The sequence below is a fragment of the Phyllobates terribilis genome, unplaced genomic scaffold (assembly GCF_046119375.1).
Source record: "Phyllobates terribilis strain yellow unplaced genomic scaffold, ASM4611937v1 Scaffold_2__4_contigs__length_985480577, whole genome shotgun sequence".
Lineage (NCBI taxonomy): Eukaryota > Metazoa > Chordata > Amphibia > Anura > Dendrobatidae > Phyllobates > Phyllobates terribilis.
Window position 1 is genome coordinate 238699792 of NW_027362762.1, and position 21086 is coordinate 238720877.

At 42.6% G+C, this 21086-nt stretch overlaps 1 protein-coding gene across 4 annotated transcripts in view; it reads right to left on the reverse strand.

The window, feature by feature from the left end:
• The window catches only part of DIAPH3 (diaphanous related formin 3), an 801864-nt gene that overhangs the window by 550851 nt on the left and 229927 nt on the right, over positions 1 to 21086 (reverse strand). The window contains exon 1 of one of the 4 annotated variants that reach the window (XM_073663946.1): positions 18410 to 18526. The exons of the other annotated variants lie outside the window; for them this stretch is intronic. Coding sequence (XP_073520047.1) covers positions 18410 to 18417 — 8 coding nt within the window. The 5' untranslated portion in view covers positions 18418 to 18526. Of the gene's footprint in view, positions 1 to 18409; positions 18527 to 21086 lie in introns of those variants that run through there. 4 annotated transcript variants of the gene reach the window in all.

Consider the following 21086-nt stretch of genomic DNA (forward strand, 5'->3'; position numbering starts at 1 on the left):
GACCCGATGTCGTCATGACAACATCCGGGTCACCAGGCAGCAGGAAGATTGATTGGACATGCGCAGTGCATCTCCAAACAATCTTCTCCCCGTCCAGCGCTGACAGCCTTCATGGCATAGGGATGGTGCTGCATTCCTGTGCCATGCAGGCGATCAGAGAAAAAAAAATGAAAGTCCCAGAGTGGGACAGAGTAAAAAAGTGTAAAAACACCCAGAAAGTGAAAAAAAATATAAAAAAAAAATTGCAAAAAAATAAAAAAAAAATAATCCACCAAAAATAAAAATATAATGTACCCATCAATAAATATTATTATAAAAAAAAAACAATAAAAGTACACATATTTGGTATCGCCGCGTCCGGAACAACCTGACCTATAAAACTGTCCCACTAGTTAACCCCTTCAGTGAACACGGTAAAAAAAAAAAAAAAAAAAAAACGAAGCAAAAAACAATGCTTTATCACCATACCGCCAAACAAAAAATGGAATAACACGCGATCAAAAAGACAAAATATAAATAAAAATTGTACCACTGAAAACGTCATCTCGTCCCGTAAAAAACAAGCCAACATACAGCTCCATCAGCCGAAAAATAAAAAAGTTATAGCACTCAGAATAAAGCTATGCTAAAAAATATTTTTTTCTATAAAATTGCTTTTATTATGTAAAAGTGCAAAACATAGAAAACCGATATAAATGTGGTACCGCTGTAAACGTACTGACCCGAAGAATAAAGCTGCCTTATCAATTTTACCACACGTGGAACAGAATAAAAAAAAACAAAAAAAAACACAATTCCTGAATTGTTGGTTTTTGTTTATTCTGCCTCCCAAAAATCGGAATAGAAAGCGATCAAAAAATGTCACGTGCCTGAAAATGACACCAATAACAACGTCAACTCATCCCGCAAAAAACAAGCCGTCACATGACTGTCTGCCAAAATCTGGAAAAATTATAGCTCTCAAAATATGGCGATGCAAAAACTAGATTTTACAAAAAATGCGTCTTTTAGTGTGTGACAGCTGTCAGTCATAAAAACCCCATATGATTCTGGTACTGCTGTAATCACATCGACCCGAAGAATAAAGTCGTCTAATCACTTATACCGCACGAGGAACGGCGTCAAAAATAAACTCTTGGGTGAGGATTGGGCTAGGGTTGTGCTAGGGTTAGGGTTGTGCTAGGGTTAGGGCTGGGGTTGGGGTTAGGGTTGGGGCTAGGGTTGTGATGGGGTTGGGATTTTTTTCAAAAGAAAAAAAGATGACGATATGGCGACTAGTGTTGAGCGCAAGTGCTCGCTACTTGAGTTTGCATCGGGTGCTCTGGTATGCATTGAGTATCGTGGGTATTTGAGTGACATGCTCGAGACTCTGCCCCATAGGCTTCGCGGCCAAAAAAACTTTACAGGGATTGCCTGCCATGCACGAGCGATCCCCGCATGTTTTTTTTTGGGTGTCTAATAACCGTGAAACATGCAGAGCAGGGACTCGAGCATGTCACTCGAGCACACGCTGTACATGGTGCATACCTGAGTACCCGATGCAAACTCAAGTAGTGAGCACTTGCGCTCAAGACTAATGACAACTTATTCAATATGATGACCTAATGTAAACAAATTCTGGGTCGTACCTCTGGGTTCAAAATGTTCACTATACACCTTAATAAAATCCTTGAGGGGTATAGTTTCCAAAATGGGGTCACTTGTGGGGGAGCTCCAATGTTTGGGCACACAGGGGCTCTCCAAACACAACATGGCGTCCGCTAATTATTCAAGCAAATTTTACAATCAAAAAGTCAAATGGCGCTCCTTCCCTTCCGAGCCCTGCCGTGCGCCCAAACAGTGTTTTTTCCCCACATATTGGGTATCTGCATGCCCAGGGGAAATTGCACAACAAATTTTGGGGTCCATTTTTTCTTGTTACCCCTGTGAAAATAAAAAAAATTGGGTCTAAAGTAACATTTTTGTGAAAAAAGTTTAATGTTCATTTTTTCCTTCCACATTCAAAAAATTCCTGTGAAGCACCTGAAGGGTTAATAAAGTTCTTGAATGTGGTTTTGAGCACCTTGAGGGGTGCAGTTTTTAGAATGGTGTCACTTTCGGGTATTTTCTGTCATAAAGACCTCTCAAAGTGACTTCAAATGTGATGTGGTCCCTAAAAAAATGGTTTTGTAAATTTTGTTGGAAAAATGAGAAATCGCTGGTCAACTTTTAACCCTTATAGCTCCCTAACAAAAAAAAATGTTGGTTCCAAAATTGTGCTTATGTAAAGTAGACAAGTGGGAAATGTTATTAACTCTTTTGTGTGACATATCTCTCGGATTTAAAGGCATAAAAATTCAAATTTTGAAAATTGCAAAATTTTCAAAATTTTCGCCAAATTTCCGTTTTTTTTCACAAATAAACGCAAGTGATATCGAAGAAATTTTACCACAATCATGAAGTACAATATGTCACGAAAAAACAATCTCAGAATCAGGGGGATCCGTTGAAGCGTTCCAGAGTAATTACCTCATAAAGTGACAGTGGTCAGAGTTGTAAAAATTGGCCTGGTCATTAACGTGCAAACCACCCTCGGGGCTTAAGGGGTTAAGGCATTTTTATTACTTACTGCAAAGTCAAAAGTTTACATACATTTCATTAGTATTTGGTACCATTGCCCTTAAACTGAATGACTTAGGTGAAACGTTTGGGATATCCTTCCACAAGCTTCTCACAATAGTTGGTCTGAATTTGGACCCATTCCTCCTGACAAAACTGGTGTAACTGATCCAGGTTTGTTGCTCGCACCTGCCTTTTCAGCTTTGCCCATAAATTTTCGATAGGATTGAGATCAGGCTTTGTGATGGCCACTCCAAAACATTGACTTTGTTATCCTTAAGCCACTTTGCTACCATTTTGGTAGTATGCTTTGGGTCATTGTCCATTTGTAAGACCCATTTCCGTCCAACCTTTAACTTCCTGGCTGATGTCTTGAGATGTTGCTTCAGTATTGCCACATAATCTTCTTTTCTCATGATGCTATCTATTTTGTGAAGTGCACCAGTCCCTCCTGCAGCAAAACAACACCAAAACATGATGCTGCCACCTCCGTGTTTCACAGTTGGGACGGTGTTCTTAGGCTTCAAAGCTTCTCCCTTTTTCCTCCAAAAGTAACGATGGTCATTATGCCCAAAAAGTTCAATTTTAATTGCATCAGACCACAGGACATGTCTCCAAAAATTAAGGTCATTGCTCCTGTGTGCATTTGCAAACATTAATCTGGCTTTTTCATGTTTCTTTTGGAGTAATGGCTTCTTTCTGGCAGAGTGGCCTTTCAGCCCATGTTGATACAGCACTTGTTTCACTGTGGATATTGACACAATCTTACCAGCTTCCGCCATCATCATCACAAGGTCTTTTGCTTTTGTCCTTGGGTTGATAAGCACATGTCGGACCAAAGCATGTTCATCTCTGGGACACAGAACCCGTCTCCTTCCTGAGCAGTATGATGGCTGGACATTCCAATCTTGTTTGTACTTGCGTATAATTGTTTGTACAGATGAACGAGGCAGCTTCAGGTATCTTGAAATTGTACCCAAGGATGAGCCAGACTTGTGCAAGTCCACAATTCTCTTCCTGATATCTTGGCTGATTCCTTCAGACTTTCCCATGATGCTACACAAAGAAGCAGTGGGTTTCAGGTGTGCATTAAAATACATCCACAGGTGTGTCTCTAACTCAGATGTTGCCAAAAAAGCAGAAGCTTCCAAACATATGACATCATCATATGGGCAGTCCAGAATGGTTTAAAGGCATAGTAATGTTAGTGTATGTAAACTTTTGACTTTGCAGTAAGTAATAAAAATGTCTTAAAACATTCTCTCTCTCTCATTATTCTGGTATTTAGAAAATATTAAAAATCCTAATTGACCTAAAACGGGAAAGGTTTATTCTGATTTCATGTCAGATATTGAGAAAAACATGCATGTGTGTCTTTTTATATAGTGTATGTAACCTTCTGGTTTCAACTATATATGCTGTAAAGGCATCAGCTTACTAAAGGTGCTAATTGAGACCTGGAAATCATCACACAGGACTTCGGAGAGAAACGTTCCTCATCTCCACATACATTAGCAGGACCTAGGAGTCACAAGACCGATAAATTGTGAATTTACTACTATAAGTGAGAAAACTACAGTTTCTGGGTGTTATAAGAACATTAAAGTGAACAATAACTTATGAAATAAATTTACTATTAAAACAGCAAATGAAACGGTTTAAAATTAAGTGCTCCAGGGTGATGTGAGTGTCAAACGAGAGCCCAGTACGCAAACCTTACTACTCCATGTAAAAGCAAACCTTCTAAAGACAAACTGTGGAGTCAGTAGAAATATATGGTCTTCTTAATGGAGGTCATGACCCTACAATGGACCAATTTACCCCAGATCCAACCTGACATTGACTGACTCCACTGAATTTAAAGGGGCTGGTAAAGATTACGATAATTTTGAAATAGAGAATAATGTAATAATAAGTAAACTGCGCTATTCTTATAATTAAAAATACCGGATTGGACAAATGAACTTCCGAGGGAGGCTCTTAACGCTGATGTGAACCGAGCCCAAGACTGACTGACTAGTCATTTAAGGTCCTATTATCCAAGGACCGAGACTCAGGCAAGGCTTAGCAGGACTATGCTGAGCAGACTACTATCTAGAAGTAACAATTTCCATATAAAAATGAGACATATGAACAAAGTTAAATACTTTGTTTCCAGCTTTACAGCTTACATCACTCCTAGGATAAAGATTACATTTTTTTTACTGGAGTCATTTATCCAGCAATGATAAATGTCACCAGATAGAATCATTAAAAGTAAAAAATCAACTTGCATACAGATGTTGGAGATGTAAATGGCAAGTCCCGATTATGCTGAAAAACACACACACTTTGGGAAATCACATCTTTACGTATTGCCATTCTGTTTTCGTGCTTTAATAATCAACAAGCTGTATGCCTTCAAGCATCTCATAATCAAATTCTAGCATGTATGTCAGTGTGAATTTCAAGGTGCAGCAAAGAGGCCTTTACCTCAATTCAATTTGTTTGAAAAGGCTAGCTACCTACACTGAGCTTAAATTAATTTGTTTTTTTTCCTTCAGCAGCTTGAGCCATTATCCCAAAGGTGCTCAATATATGCACAGAATCTGAAATTTATGCTTCCCACTTCTTGACAATGTTAGCAGACAAACTGCTGTTATTTAAATCTGAAGAGCCATCAATTCTACCGTAAGAGGATGAGTTATCAAGGATATCAAGAAACTGGGGCCTAAAAAAGGCTAGCAGCCAACACACCAAGTCAGCTACCTCATAGGTCACTGTGCACACATTCCCAGCTCTAAAAGGGGCATTACATCCTACTGAATGGGAAAAAAATGCCTCTAATGAATAGGTAAAATGCGCATTTTGTGTCTTTTGTTCCATCAATGCAATGTCTAAAACTAAAAATAGCATCGCCCACAGGCAGGCAGGCAGGCAAGCCACGCTAGGCATCGCCCACAGGCAGGCGGGCGAGCCACGCTAGGCATCGCCCACAGGCAGGCAGCCATGCTACGCATCGCCCACAGGCAGGCAGCCATGCTAGGCATCGCCCACAGGCAGGCAGCCATGCTATGCATCACCTACAGGCAGGCAGCCATGCTATGCATCGCCTACAGGCAGGCAGCCATGCTATGCATCGCCTACAAGCAGGCAGCCATGCTATGCATCGCCTACAAGCAGGCAGCCATGCTATGCATCGCCTACAAGCAGGCAGCCATGCTATGCATCGCCTACAAGCAGGCAGCCATGCTATGCATCGCCTACAAGCAGGCAGCCATGCTATGCATCGCCTACAAGCAGGCAGCCATGCTATGCATCGCCTACAAGCAGGCAGCCATGCTATGCATCGCCTACAAGCAGGCAGCCATGCTATGCATCGCCTACAAGCAGGCAGCCATGCTATGCATCGCCTACAAGCAGGCAGCCATGCTATGCATCGCCTACAAGCAGGCAGCCATGCTATGCATCGCCTACAAGCAGGCAGCCATGCTATGCATCGCCTACAAGCAGGCAGCCATGCTATGCATCGCCTACAAGCAGGCAGCCATGCTATGCATCGCCTACAGGTAAGAAGGCAGCCATGCTATGCATCGCCTACAGGTAAGAAGGCAGCCATGCTATGCATCGCCTACAGGTAAGAAGGCAGCCATGCTATGCATCGCCTACAGGTAAGAAGGCAGCCATGCTATGCATCGCCTACAGGTAAGAAGGCAGCCATGCTATGCATCGCCTACTGGTAAGAAGGCAGCCATGCTATGCATCGCCTACAGGTAAGAAGGCAGCCATGCTATGCATCGCCTACAGGTAAGAAGGCAGCCATGCTATGCATCGCCTACAAGCAGGCAGCCATGCTATGCATCGCCTACAAGCAGGCAGCCATGCTATGCATCGCCTACAAGCAGGCAGCCATGCTATGCATCGCCTACAAGCAGGCAGCCATGCTATGCATTGCCTACAAGCAGGCAGCCATGCTATGCATCGCCTACAGGTAAGAAGGCAGCCATGCAATGCATCGCCTACAGGTAAGAAGGCAGCCATGCTATGCATCGCCTACAGGTAAGAAGGCAGCCATGCAATGCATCGCCTACAGGTAAGAAGGCAGCCATGCTATGCATCGCCTACAGGTAAGAAGGCAGCCATGCTATGCATCACCTACAGGTAAGAAGGCAGCCATGCTATGCATCGCCTACAGGTAAGAAGGCAGCCATGCTATGCATCACCTACAGGTAAGAAGGCAGCCATGCTATGCATCACCTACAGGTAAGAAGGCAGCCATGCTATGCATCGCCTACAGGTAAGAAGGCAGCCATGCAATGCATCGCCTACAGGTAAGAAGGCAGCCATGCTATGCATCGCCTACAGGTAAGAAGGCAGCCATGCTATGCATCGCCTACAGGTAAGAAGGCAGCCATGCTATGCATCGCCTACAGGTAAGAAGGCAGCCATGCTATGCATCGCCTACAGGTAAGAAGGCAGCCATGCTATGCATCACCTACAGGTTGGCAGCCATGCTATGCATCACCTACAGGTAGGCAATAATCAGATAAATGCACTCCAAGGATTATCTACAAGACCAGCAATTATCTGATGTAGAAGCAAAATGTTCATTTGTTGGTAGAGAGGATTTATAAACCTGCTTAAAAATCATGGTTCTCGCAGGGCTGTGGAGTCTGAGTCGGTAAAAAATGGACTGACTCCAACTCCTAAAATATATAATAAATTGGGTACAGTAGTTCAGTGCAGTTTGTGGGGAATATTTTTTCATCAGAATTTGGGAAAGTTATGAAATGTCCTATAAATGTCTGTCCTATTCCTGATCTAAGGGTCTAGACTTTTAGCTGAGATGAATCTGTGCTAGAGTAAATTTATCACTTAAACATGAGCCATGTATGAGAGAGTCGGAGTCGTGGAGTCTGTGTCGTGGAAATTGAGGAGTCGGAGGTTTGGCTTACCGACTCCACAGCCCTGGGTTCTCTCGGCAGCACATTGTCCAGTGTAAACATGACATTGCTCCAACAGAATATCACCTTATTGGCAGCACAAGAAGCATGGTCGGTCTAACTAAACAGGAAACAAAATAAAATAAATATCAGTCGCCTTTACATTTGGCATCAGTGGCCATTTGCCAGCCTCTACAGAGGCCTAGAAATATGATGGCACTGATTCAGTGGCTGTGGATTCACATGTGGCTTTAGATCGTCTTGTGATTTTACAACTTTCAGCATATTTCTTCGTGTGTGACGTGTGTCTTCTCGGCTTTCTTTAATTGAATGTAACCGCTCATAGTAGATACAAAAGATAAGGGACCACCGGGCTATATCCCCTTCTATGTAGAGAGTGGGACAAACTACGTTACCAGGAAGGTTTGTGAGACGAATTCTAAGCACAATTATACAATTCTATTGCTTCCTATTCTATATGGACGTTAAAAGTAAAGTATGCTTACACAACATTGGGGTAAATTTATCAACATATTACAATTACATTGCTAAAAGATGGATGTGACTTAGCTGTTTAATGATTACTTCAAATATTGCAAAGAACAATTTTGTAACGGCAGATAACACCCAAGACACTGGTGTGGCACGAGAACCAAGGTCCCACCTGGCACAGAGCGTCACTGTCCAGGAACACTTAGTGACGTTGTATTTGTCATGATGCACACAATACAGAAGCGTGAAATTATAAGTAAAAGATCAGCTTGGATGATATATACGCTCATTCACCAATGGTTTCTCCGCAGGCAAACTGCATTCACAATAAAGTAAATGTCACATAGTAAATGAGGCAGCTGGTATTCTCAAGATATCTTGCCATAATGGTGTGCCAATCATTAAGACTTTCTAGCCAAGACTCCAAGAACAATCACAAGCAGAAGACAGGATGACAAACACAACTAAGTGATGGTTACAAAGCATAAAAGGTGACAGGAAAAGGCAAACATCCATTTTCCTTCCAGTTCTTTTTACATTAGGACCAGTAGTAGGGGATGGATGGAACACAATCTATGCATCCGCTTTTAGCAAGTCGTCTTAATGACTGTAATTAATGTCATATGGGATGTTCAGACAATACAAATATTTAGACAAGTAATACCCATGTGCCAGTACTAGCAAGATACATACATAAAATGGATCTAAGAACCCACACCCCTATTAAAACGCCAGGTTGTCACGAAGAAAAAAAAAAGCTCATACCAAGGAGAATCATTTCAGAACTTTTTGCACCTTTAGTCTCACCTATATATTGTACAATATTTTTTGACAAACTGAAATATTTACAGGTGGAAAAAAATAAAGAACTAAAATAATGTGGCTGCATAAATATGCAAACCCCTAAACGAATACTTTGTTGAAGTACCCTATACATTTCTGACAGCATTTCTTCTTTTGGGTTGGAGTCTATCATCATGGCACAGTCGTGTCACAAGCCCCAGTTTTAGCTGCCGCAAAACAGTCCCAAAGCATAATGCTGCCCCCACCAAGCTTCAAAGTGGGTATGGTGTTCATTTGGTGTTGCGCAGTGTTAGCTTTGCGCCAAACATAGCTTTCGGCATTATGGACAAAAAAGTTAAATCTTGGTCTCATCAGACCATAAAATGTTTTCCCTCGTGCTTTTGGGAGACTTTTTTTTTTATGTTTTGGCAAAACATAGTCGGGCTTGGATGTTTTTCTTAGTAAGAAGAGACATCTGTCTTGCCATCCCACAGGGTAGACTGTATTATGAAAACGACAGATTGTTGTCACTTGCAGTACACAACCAATACGTACTGGAAACTTCTGCAGCTCCTTTAATGTTTTTGTAAGCCTCTTGCAGCCTCCAAGACCAATTTTCTTCTGGTCTTTTCATCAATTTTTTAGTGGGATGTCAAGTTCTAGGTCAAGTCTCAGCTGAGCCAAATTGAAGCCACTTCCTGATGACTATCTTCACAGTGATCCATGGTTTATATAATGTTTTGGAAATGTTTTGTACCCTTCCCCTGATTGATAAGTTTCAACAGTGAGATCCCTTTGCTGTGTTGTAAGCCGTTTGCGAACAATGGCTTTGCAAAATGCAACTCGGAAAATCTTACCAGAACAACTAAACTTAAGGCCTGGTGCAGACAGCCGTATTATCGGTCCGAGTGCAATCCGTTAAAACATTGGATCACAGCCAGACCAATGTTATTCTATGGGGCCACGCACATGTTTAATTTTTTACGATATTCGGATCGCACTTGGCCATGCAAAGTCAAAGAGTGCGTGAAAATCATCGGACTGCACTCGGATAACATCTGAGTGCAGTCTGATGTACACACCCACTGACACAATGAAGAAGCTGTAGAAATTTTATTCTCTATCTTCTCCTCATAGATTACACTGATCAAAATCTCAGTTTGATCAGTGTCACTTGCATAATTGGCCCGATTCTCTCGGATGAGAGAATATACGGTCATCTGCACAAGCCTTAATATGGGCTAATCAGAATCATTTTTGACAACTGTGTACTGACTATTATTTAACATGAGTTTAAATGTGATTAGCCAATTCTGGACACAACCAGATCCCCATTTATAAGAGGATGTTCACACTTATGCAACCACATTATTTCAGTTTTGTAATTTTTATTTCCCCCCTCAAAATGATTTCAGTTTGTTTCCCAATGGATTTGTACCGATTATAGGGGACATTAAAGGGATTGTCCACTACTCGGACAACCCCTTATCAATTGCTATATTCTCTCTTATAAAAAAACAACAGCCTATACTCCTCTTCTGTGTCAGCACCATTCCACAATGAAGGTACTTGCCCTCCCGTTTCACTCATTTCCTTCAGACGAAATTGACGACCTGCTGCTGTCTGAATTCCTCCGAATGTCAGTTACGTCCAAAGGAAGAGTGAAGTGGCTACAGATTGGCAGCAGGGTTCACATGACAATGTCACGCGAGCCCCAGGAGAGCCAGTACAGCCATCGCGTTGGGGGGGCATTAAGAGGTTGGCAGAGACGGATTACCCTTTTAATACAAACCATCCATTTAGAGCAGATGAGTGAAATCAGTGACATATCCGCCTGCTTGTGCGGGAGACAGGTATCGAGCACCTGTCCTACTCCTTCTGATAAACTAAACAGGTGGGTGTTAAGTCCCCGACCAGCTCACCTCCCAAATCAGATGTTAGCAGATCAGATTTATCCCTTTTAATAAAGGGCCTCAATTAAAAAAAAACCTAAATAACACTTATAAAGTGGTTATGCAGGTTTAGACAAAAGGTTCTTTTTCCCAAACAGCAGCAAATCTGTCCAGGGTCCGTGTCTGATATTGCAGCACATCTTTTTTCGACAGCCCATAGACATACATGGCATTTACTCACAAGTGAACAAAACTACTTTTTTCTTATCCTGAAAAGTTCCCTTAACTACATAAGGAATAGAAATTTTTATGAAAATCAATATGCTAAATAAAGATCCTTTAATAGGCAGAAGGCAAAGAACAGAAGAGCTGAGGCTTTGTCGCCAGTGTTCTGTGTGTTGTAGACAATTATCATTCTGTATGATGGATTATATGGGTCACACAATTTTAGGGGCATTAAATGAGGCTACACCTGTATCTTCACTCATAGCCTCTAATTAGGGTCAGCGATGTCGTAGTCCCAATGACTGTGATGCCAGGGGAGCTGGACGTAATATTATCTTTGGGAAAATTTATCCACTTACAGCAGAAGAATCATGATCAAATTTAGGTCTGGAGTACATTATTTCACTGTATTTAATCCCTGCAGACTGTGGTTTTAGAGCCTATAATCATCATAGCAAGAATAGGTGCAAATAAAGGCTTGATGCTGCCTATAATTGTATTAAGTGTAGGTGATAAATGACTCAGACAGACCAGGGGAAATTGGTTTTTGATATTATATTAAAACTGACCTTCAGGTTTAAGGCATCAAATTTGTTATGTTGTCACATGGACGATGCTGCATTTCTTTTTTTTTTTTTTTTTTTTTTTTTATTATTTTATACGAGATCTATTTTATTTCTTTCACAAAGATGCTTACCTACCAGGAAGGAAGAAACCCGCAAACCAATTCCAAAGTCATAAGACACAGACTTCTATGTTACAGATACATTTTCAAGAAAAAGGGTTGAAGAAAACGTATTTGATGACCATACAAATAATATCAATATAATGCGTTCTGCGCCTACTCCCACACCCAGTGACACATGAGAAATAGGATCATTTTGTCTGAAATATGGCATTTCATGTCTGCAGCACCTGAGACCCAACACGGCTTAGTAAGCATCCACATTCGCTGACCACTGGTCATCAAGCAATACATTTTCTGCCTCTAAAATGGTTTATGTTGGTTTTGCAAAAACGAAGCAAAACTGAAACAAGAAATCAATTCATTTTTAACTCCCTGTGTGTTCTGATCAGTATACTGCAATGACTAAACAAAATACAACCATGGCATACGTATTATACAGTTCAGTTACAGGGGTTTCCAAGGAGTAAAAGCCCCTCATACACATTAGATAGCTGTCAGCCATCTCTCCCGACCCCACCATATGCAGAAATGTTCAGCTTGGCCGAGTATTCCTTTGTTCTCTATGAGTGCGGCAGCCAGACTTATATGGAGGCAGAGTACCTTATAGTGCAGAACCAAAGGTTGGAAGTGTAACATGCTGATCCTCCACCACCGTGCCATCATCGGAAGACAGCAATGTAGTGTCAGTAGGACGTCATACATGTTAGACTGGAGGCTGATCCTGCACCACCGTGCCATCATCGGAAGTCAGCAATGTAGTGTCAGTAGGACGTCATACATGTTAGACTGGAGGCTGATCCTGCACCACCATGCCATCATCGGAAGTCAGCAATGTAGTGTCAGTAGGACGTCATACATGTTAGACTGGAGGCTGATCCTGCTGGAGGCTGATCCTGCACCACCGTGCCATCATCGGAAGACAGCAATGTAGTGTCAGCAGGACGTCATACATGTTAGACTGGAGGCTGATCCTGCACCACCGTGCCATCATCGGAAGTCAGCAATGTAGTGTCAGTAGGACGTCATACATGTTAGACTGGAGGCTGATCCTGCACCACCGTGCCATCATCGGAAGTCAGCAATGTAGTGTCAGTAGGACCCCATACATGTTAGACTGGAGGCTGATCCTGCTGGAGGCTGATCCTGCACCACCGTGCCATCATCGGAAGACAGCAATGTAGTGTCAGCAGGACGTCATACATGTTAGACTGGAGGCTGATCCTGCACCACCGTGCCATCATCAGAAGTCAGCAATGTAGTGTCAGTAGGACCCCATACATGTTAGACTGGCGGCTGATCCTTCTGGAGGCTGATCCTGCACCACCGTGCCATCATCAGAAGTCAGCAATGTAGTGTCAGTAGGACGTCATACATGTTAGACTGGAGGCTGATCCTGCTGGAGGCTGATCCTGCACCACCGTGCCATCATCGGAAGTCAGCAATGTAGTGCCAGTAGGACGTCATACATGTTAGACTGGAGGCTGATCCTGCTGGAGGCTGATCCTGCACCACCGTGCCATCATCGGAAGTCAGCAATGTAGTGTCAGTAGGACCCCATACATGTTAGACTGGAGGCTGATCCTGCTGGAGGCTGATCCTGCACCACCGTGCCATCATCAGAAGTCAGCAATGTAGTGTCAGTAGGACCCCATACATGTTAGACTGACGGCTGATCCTTCTGGAGGCTGATCCTGCACCACCGTGCCATCATCAGAAGTCAGCAATGTAGTGTCAGTAGGACCCCATACATGTTAGACTGGCGGCTGATCCTTCTGGAGGCTGATCCTGCACCACCGTGCCATCATCAGAAGTCAGCAATGTAGTGTCAGTAGGACGTCATACATGTTAGACTGGAGGCTGATCCTGCTGGAGGCTGATCCTGCACCACCGTGCCATCATCGGAAGTCAGCAATGTAGTGTCAGCAGGACGTCATACATGTTAGACTGGAGGCTGATCCTGCTGGAGGCTGATCCTGCACCACCGTGCCATCATCGGAAGTCAGCAATGTAGTGTCAGCAGGACGTCATACATGTTAGACTGGCGGCTGATCCTGCTGGAGGCTGATCCTGCACCACCGTGCCATCATCGGAAGTCAGCAATGTAGTGTCAGTAGGACGTCATACATGTTAGACTGGAGGCTGATCCTGCTGAAATCAGCATGTTCGGCCGACTTTAGTCTAATGTTTTTAACTGCATTTCTACTCTTTAAAACCAGTCTCATGTGTAAATATAAGCATGAGCCTGAATACTGAGCAGAAGATAAGAGTGGAGACATGGACCAATACGTGAAAGTTTTGATCAATAGAAACTGCTAGATGCTACCCCATCCCATGGCAGCAGTGAGGGAACAGTTTTGGTGCAGAGCATGGTGAGCAGCAGGGCTGTGGAGTCGGTAAGCCAAACCTCAGACTCCACGACTCCGACTCCCTCATACATGGCTCATGTTTAAGTGATAAATTTACTGTAGCACAGATTCATCTCGGCTAAAAGTCTAGACCCTTAGATCAGGAATAGAACAGACATTTATAGGACATTTCATAACTTTCCCAAATAATTATGAAAAAATATTCCCTACAAACTGCATTGAACTACTGTACCCAATTTATTAGATATTTTAGGAGTTAGTCGGTCCATTTTATACCGACTCCACAGCCCTAGTGAGCAGGTCTGAATGTTGGGACTCTAAGGACCTGCGGACAGTGTGCGGACCTGCGGACAGTGTGCGGACCTGCGGACAGTGTGCGGACAGTGTGCGGACCTGCGGACAGTGTGCGGATATGCTTGGAGGCCACTCGCTGTATGCAGTTCAGCTGCTAGTAAATCTATTAGGCCATGGCAAAGTGAAGGGGCTGATCAGTGAGGGAGGAGGTGACAAGAACAGGAGGAGACGCAAGATATGCTGCATGATGATTTCATTTAGGTGAGGAGCGTGGATGGCTCCACGATGTCTCCTCCCAGGGACTAGGAACTCAATACAGAAGGGATGTGGCTAGGTGTGGTAAAACAAAAATATAAAATAAAAAAATATTTATATTATATACATATATAGTGCAGTGCATAATCTTTGGATATTACACGGGTTTCACTCATGTCCTCATGGCCAAGGATCACACTGTGCAGTTATGACATTGCAGAGTAGTGAAGGTGAATGGGGCCATATTGCAAGTAAGAAAAAATCAAACAGTTTCCGACTTTTTGCAATTTCCTTGTCCCGATATTGAGGCGGTGATAATGAGAGATTAGAATTCCTGTGCGTTTTATTACTAACGCCTCCTAGTGTGTACTGATCACAGCCAAGCCAGTAATAAAGGGCCTTACTTCAGCCAAAATGGTGGTACGCTCTGGCAGAACTGTGACCGCTGCAGCCCATCAGCACCCACCAATAGTCAGCAGAGCTCATGGGACATTAACACTGTCACAAGATCGCCACGGGACACAGCACCCACAGTGGAGAAGTGACGCTGGTCCAGGAGGTACCTACGCTTTATTTTATTCAGCACATTGGCCACTTTGAGAAGGGGCTGTCTAGTAGAGTACAGTGCTGAATGTAACGTGCCACTAATGACATATCACCCATCTGCAGGATATGTGAAATGTGTCTGATCGCTGACAGCCTGTCCCAGCAGACCTTTAAACATCAGACATTTATCACCTGTCCTGGGAAGGGTTTAAATGTCATTTGCTATGTAATCTGAGAGCAGCACAATACAGGGGCAGAGACCCTGATTCCAGAGATGTGTCACATGCTGGTCAGCATGCTATCATTTTGATACAATCACTGTTTTCTCTACTGCAGATCTAGCAGTCCTCTGAATGCAGAGCTGTGTGTAACCCCATCCACACTACTGACTGGCAGCTTCCTGTGTACACCGTGCATAGGCAAAAAGCTGCTAATCAGTGGTGGCGGCGGGGTTACACAAAGCAGTTGACCAGAAGGAATGATACATTTAGTCCTTTGGTTATTATCTCCTGCTGATAAAACACAGATTTTATTGAAAACAGCAACACACAGCCAAGCAAGTGACACATAACTGGAATCAGGCTCTCTGCCCCTGTATCATGCTGTTCTCAGTTTACACAGCAAAACCTGCTGACAGATTACTTATTTTTGAATCCCTTCAAATATGTCTATGTGTTGAAGACTTGAGTTACTGCAAATTGCGTACTCCTCTTTAGCTAAAAATACTATTCAAGAATGATAAAGAATATATATAAACTGCTGTAAAAAATGGAGCCATGACCACTTTGGGGGCCTTAAGATACTGATGACCTTTCCTTAGGATAAGATCTCTGGGATTCCGACACCTGGAAAAAATACACACTTGTGTTCACTGTGTAGTGGGCATTCTGAGGGGCAGCAGCTCAGCTCTTAAGTGAATAGTAGCTGAGCTGCAGTACCCGGGCCTCCAATGCAGATTAGCATACCAGCTTACTTTTTTTTTATTTAACTGTATTTTATATCCTACATCAGTGGTTTTTCTATAACACTTTTGCAACTTAACCAAACATTGCAGCCTCCCTTCAAAAAAAAAAAAAAACCTTACTTGTGACCCCAATCACAGTAACATGTGGATCACATACTATTGAGACTTGCTATTTATAAAGCACATGAGCTTTGAATGATGCTTGCACTTTGATAATGGCTCATTTAAATTGCCTTATGAACTCTCCAGCCGAAAATGGGAACGGATCCCAGTAGAGGGAGAAAGGAAAACCTGTCCCCCAAAGGAAAGCTTTTCTTTAATTAAAAAGCTAAATAGTACTGTAGCATGACAGCATATTAAAACACCAATAAATAGAAGAATTCAGTTTCTGGAACATGAAGGATTCATAAAATAACAGAAAATAAAAGCATTATTATGTACTCGCTATCCTGCCTGTCTATAATGCAAAGGAAGACAAAACGACAGAAAATTAGAAATTTGAGAGTACAAATAGATTAATACAGACGAACATTTAGAAAAAGCAGCAAAAGTATGAAAAAAGGTTCAGATGACACTGACATTCACTAGCAAAGAATGAAAAGAGAACATAAGATTATTCATGTCCTTTTCTTTATATACCTAAATAGAGATACGGAATACAAGGAAGGAAAAACTAATTATCATGTCCACGATGTAGGAATCATACAGACAGCACGGTATTATCATTGTGTTGGGGTCACGCTGCCTTGCATAGGGTTTGCCCCTTTTCCAAGTTGCCCTCCCTCTATCCATGTGACTGACGGAGGTCTGATGTCAGTAACCCCCCCTCCCTTCTTCCTCATTCTGGACGTCAGATATGTTAAAGGGGTTGTCCGGTCCAAATCGCTAAGTCTGCAGTCACTCTCTGTGTGACTGCAGACTTATGAATCCTGCCAGCCACGCACTGTGCGCTATGGAGATTCGCAGGTTTCTGAGCCGGGACCGGAGAGTACGTCTGTGTTATACATACTCTTGGACAGACCCTTTCCTCTAGTCGGCCTCATCCACTGGACGGCCGCGTCACTAGATGGGGAGCGGCCTCTCTCAGTACAAGTGTATGGAGCAAGGACGCATCCACTGGATGGGCTCTGACTGGGAGTATGTATTTATTTATTTTACTCACTTATATAGCACCATTAATTCTACAGCGCTTTACAGACATCATCACTGTTCCCATTGGGGCTCACAATCTAAACTCTTTATCAGTATGTCTTTGGATTGTGGGAGGAAACCGGAGAACCCGGAGGAAACCCACGCAAACACGGGGAGAACATACAAACTCCATGCACATGTTGTCCTTGGTGAGATTTAAGCCCAGGACCCCAGTGCTGCAAGGCTGCAGTGTTAACCGCTGAGCCACTATGCTGCTCAGTATGTATAACTCATACATACCCGCCAGTCCCGGCTCAGAAACTGGCGAATCCCCACAGTGCCTGCGATGGGGCATTCATAGGTCTCTCTGTGTGACTGCAGACTTATCAATTTGGACTGGACAACCCCTTTAAGAAGCACATATCAGCATCTCTTTCTTTTTACCTACTGTATTTGTGCATAACTACAAGAATCCAGCTGGACAATGAACCTTCTGGAATCTTCATACATGCCTCCTGCAGTCAGGGCCAAGCTATCTGATGATGTATCTACGTGTGAGGAAGGGTACATAGAGAGCCATAGCAAAGGTGTCTCAAACACTTTACAGTGCAGCCTAGTTATAAAGTCAGAATACGAATGACAAAAGCTCTGTGCGCGGCTGTGATGACAGAGATGGTTTCTCATATTTCACAAGAATGGAAGTGAATGCAGTTTCGGCGGCGGCTAAACACACAGATGAGCAGACACTGAATGAAGAAAACGTGGATGTTGCATAAATGGACAATATGTAACACAGCTGTCCGACTCCCTGCAACAATCTCCATTTCACATCACATAAACAACCATATGCCCCTAAGAGCCCAAAAGATCAAATCTGTTGCATGTAATTTTCTGCAACAGCTGTTTTGCAAATTAAAATAAAAATATCTGATAAATCAAATTATAAACGCTGGCGATACAGCTACTTTATCATGATCAGCAACAAAGCTCCTGTCTCCATAAAAATCCACAGACAGTTTAATGCACAACATCGCCATAAAACAGGAACCCAACTGGTTTAAATCAATATATTACGAGCATTATTCCTCGCTTATTACAATAATAGCATTTCCAGGTAAAGAACTATATCAATTACAGAGCTAGAGAGATACAGAAATGGGCAAGTAGAATATACATAGGGGACGTGAGACATGGGGAGAAATGCATGCATTCCCAAGAAACCATACACCGCTCCGGAAAAAAAGTCATCAAACCTCCACATTCTGGTCTTTTATCCAGAGAAGGGGAGAAATAATTCCTGAGGATTTCAGATTCACAGTTACCACCCATTGTGACAAATCTATGCCGTCTGTCACTGTGTGAATAAATGCAAATATCAGTTAATATATTCATCAATTCGCCTATTATACAGCTATAGAAAGTAACAAATCAGACTGGAAAAACAGGTTTTTAGTCACTGTGTATTTGGAGCTGCAGTTCTCTACTACACTGGAGAAGTAATGCTTGCCCTGTCCAGATTATGGCTCATCACTAGTCTGTACAGCCTCAACATGACGCTCCATAGACTTCCATTGTAAAAGCGACTTCCAGCTCACACCTAAGAGCCATGTGTGAGCCAGCAAGACGGAATAGCGGTCAGGTGACCAATACGAGGAGCGGCGCTGGAAAGTGCGGAAGACGGGGAAGTTTATTAACACACTTACACTATGCTATATATACTTTTACACGGATTTAGGGCATAAAACGTTTTATGGGAGTGCTTCTTTAAATACACAATTAACTGGCAGTCAGCCCCTGTATCTGCTATGAACCACAGGATATAGGTCTTGATCAAGATCTGGGATAGGCCGAAACGTTGGCCATCCTTTCTATTTCCACATGCAGACTAATCAATTAAACTTTCACTGCATATTTAAGCGCGTGCTGTAGCATTTTGCTTTATTGTTTGGAAGGATGTCCCCTGCTACAGAGCACCATTTTCTTCTCTGAGTGCTGACAAAGGGACCTTTCACCAGTTTAGGTTATAAATTATTTTAAGCCCAACTGGGTGTTACCAGAGCTCAGTCTCTAGGGGCATGTACTTTTCCTCCCGAGTGAGGATGACCTATCATAAGCAGGCAGCAAGATACTAGGGAAAAAAAAGGAAATGCCCCCACAATAGCTTAGAACAGACTTCCTCCTGTGTGAGACATGTAATGACAGCCAGTCCTGCTCCCACTGATCTCACTGCAAAGCTGTGTGACTACAAGATGGCAGGTGCAGAGCAGGGATTACTAACACCTTCAGCTTTCATTTCACAGCAGTCAGTGTTGGTGGAGGTGTGTAGTAGAGGAAGGCACTGCTGTGTTACATAGTTACATAGTTTATAAGGCCGAAAAAAGACAAGCGTCCATCCAGTTCAGCCTATTTCTTGTGCACTGCAGCTATTCCGCAGCGTTGATCCAGGGGAAGGCAACAAAAAAAACATGCGGTATAGGCCAATTTACATCAATTTACATGTGTGATGGTGCAAAGCTAGGGTCCCACCCTTTATTCGCAAAATTATGAACTAATTGGTACTCATTGAGAAATGTGAATCAGAATACTTTATTTACAGGTGCATTACAATTTACAAAATGCATTAAGTTTTGGTCAGAACATTGACCTTCATCAGGTGCACGGATTGCTGTGTAACATGAGTCTCCTGTGTAAATGATAAGTACCCTGTGAGTGATGTAATCCCACTGTGAAAGTGGTACCGATGATCAGCATGTCTTGTTGTTGGTAGAGGAGCACTACAGATGAGTTGACAACATTGTAACAGGAGAGACACAGACGAGTGTAATGAGACAATGCTCAGCTCTATCATACTGTCCCTTCCCCACACTAATTGCCATGAGATGAAAGCGGAAAGGTGTTTGTAATCGCACTCAGCTCTACAGTGAGAACAGACTGTCATTACAAGTCTCACACTGAGAAACCCGCTCTAAAGGTTTTGTGTGGGTGTGTTTGTTTTCTCCAGAATATTGTTACTTGCTTATGATTGGTCACTCTCATGCAGGGGAAGAAGAACACACCTGAAATGACAAATCTCTGGTAACCCCCCTTAAAATTAAAAATTCTAACCTTAAACTTTACCAGGTAATATCTCTACAACAGAAAGAGAAAATTAAGATGTTTTACTCAGCTTCTGCAGTCACTACTCCATGATGTGGCCCATATTACATGTGAAACCTGGTGAAAGTTCCCATTTAAACGTTTGCTGGCTGTTTGCCACTCTTGCAGCATAAGTTCTACAATGGACACAATAACACAAAACGCATTGAGTTGCCAAGTGGATGCAGGCTGAAGGCCACACTTTCACAATCTATTTTTTATAGTTCTAATGATCTATAATGGAAAAAAGTATCAACTTGTAGATAAAAATGTCTTCATTAAAAATGTATTATTTTGGGTCTACAGCTACCAGGCAAATGTACATGTTTCCATAGTAACAGGCAAGAAAGAAACCATGATACTGCAGTCATTTGTCCTTTACCTCTTCTTAACGAACATTTGGTGTATTAGCAAGAAGTAGAGGGCAGATGAAAAGTAGTAAGACTGCAGGATGAGAACACATAGGGATTGTTAGCTGTGTGTTACCATGGATAAGTGCAAGTCAGTAAAGCACCTCAAGACATAAAAAACTAAGATTTTTTTTATGTAGACTAGCTTCAAAGTTTTTTTTTCCTTATTCTATATGCACAGGTGGAATAAAGAAGAAATCTTTTCCAAAGTAAGGGGGTCATCTACTGTACAGATCTCAGCACCTGAAGTTCAATTACTGTTGCAGATAGATTTACAGGGGATGTTACGAGTTAGGACAGTTACTTACAGAGTTGGCTCCAAGTAGTGTTTAACATGTATAAACTGCAGGCTCCGTGCTTAAAGGGGTTGTCTGGTCTAAAATGA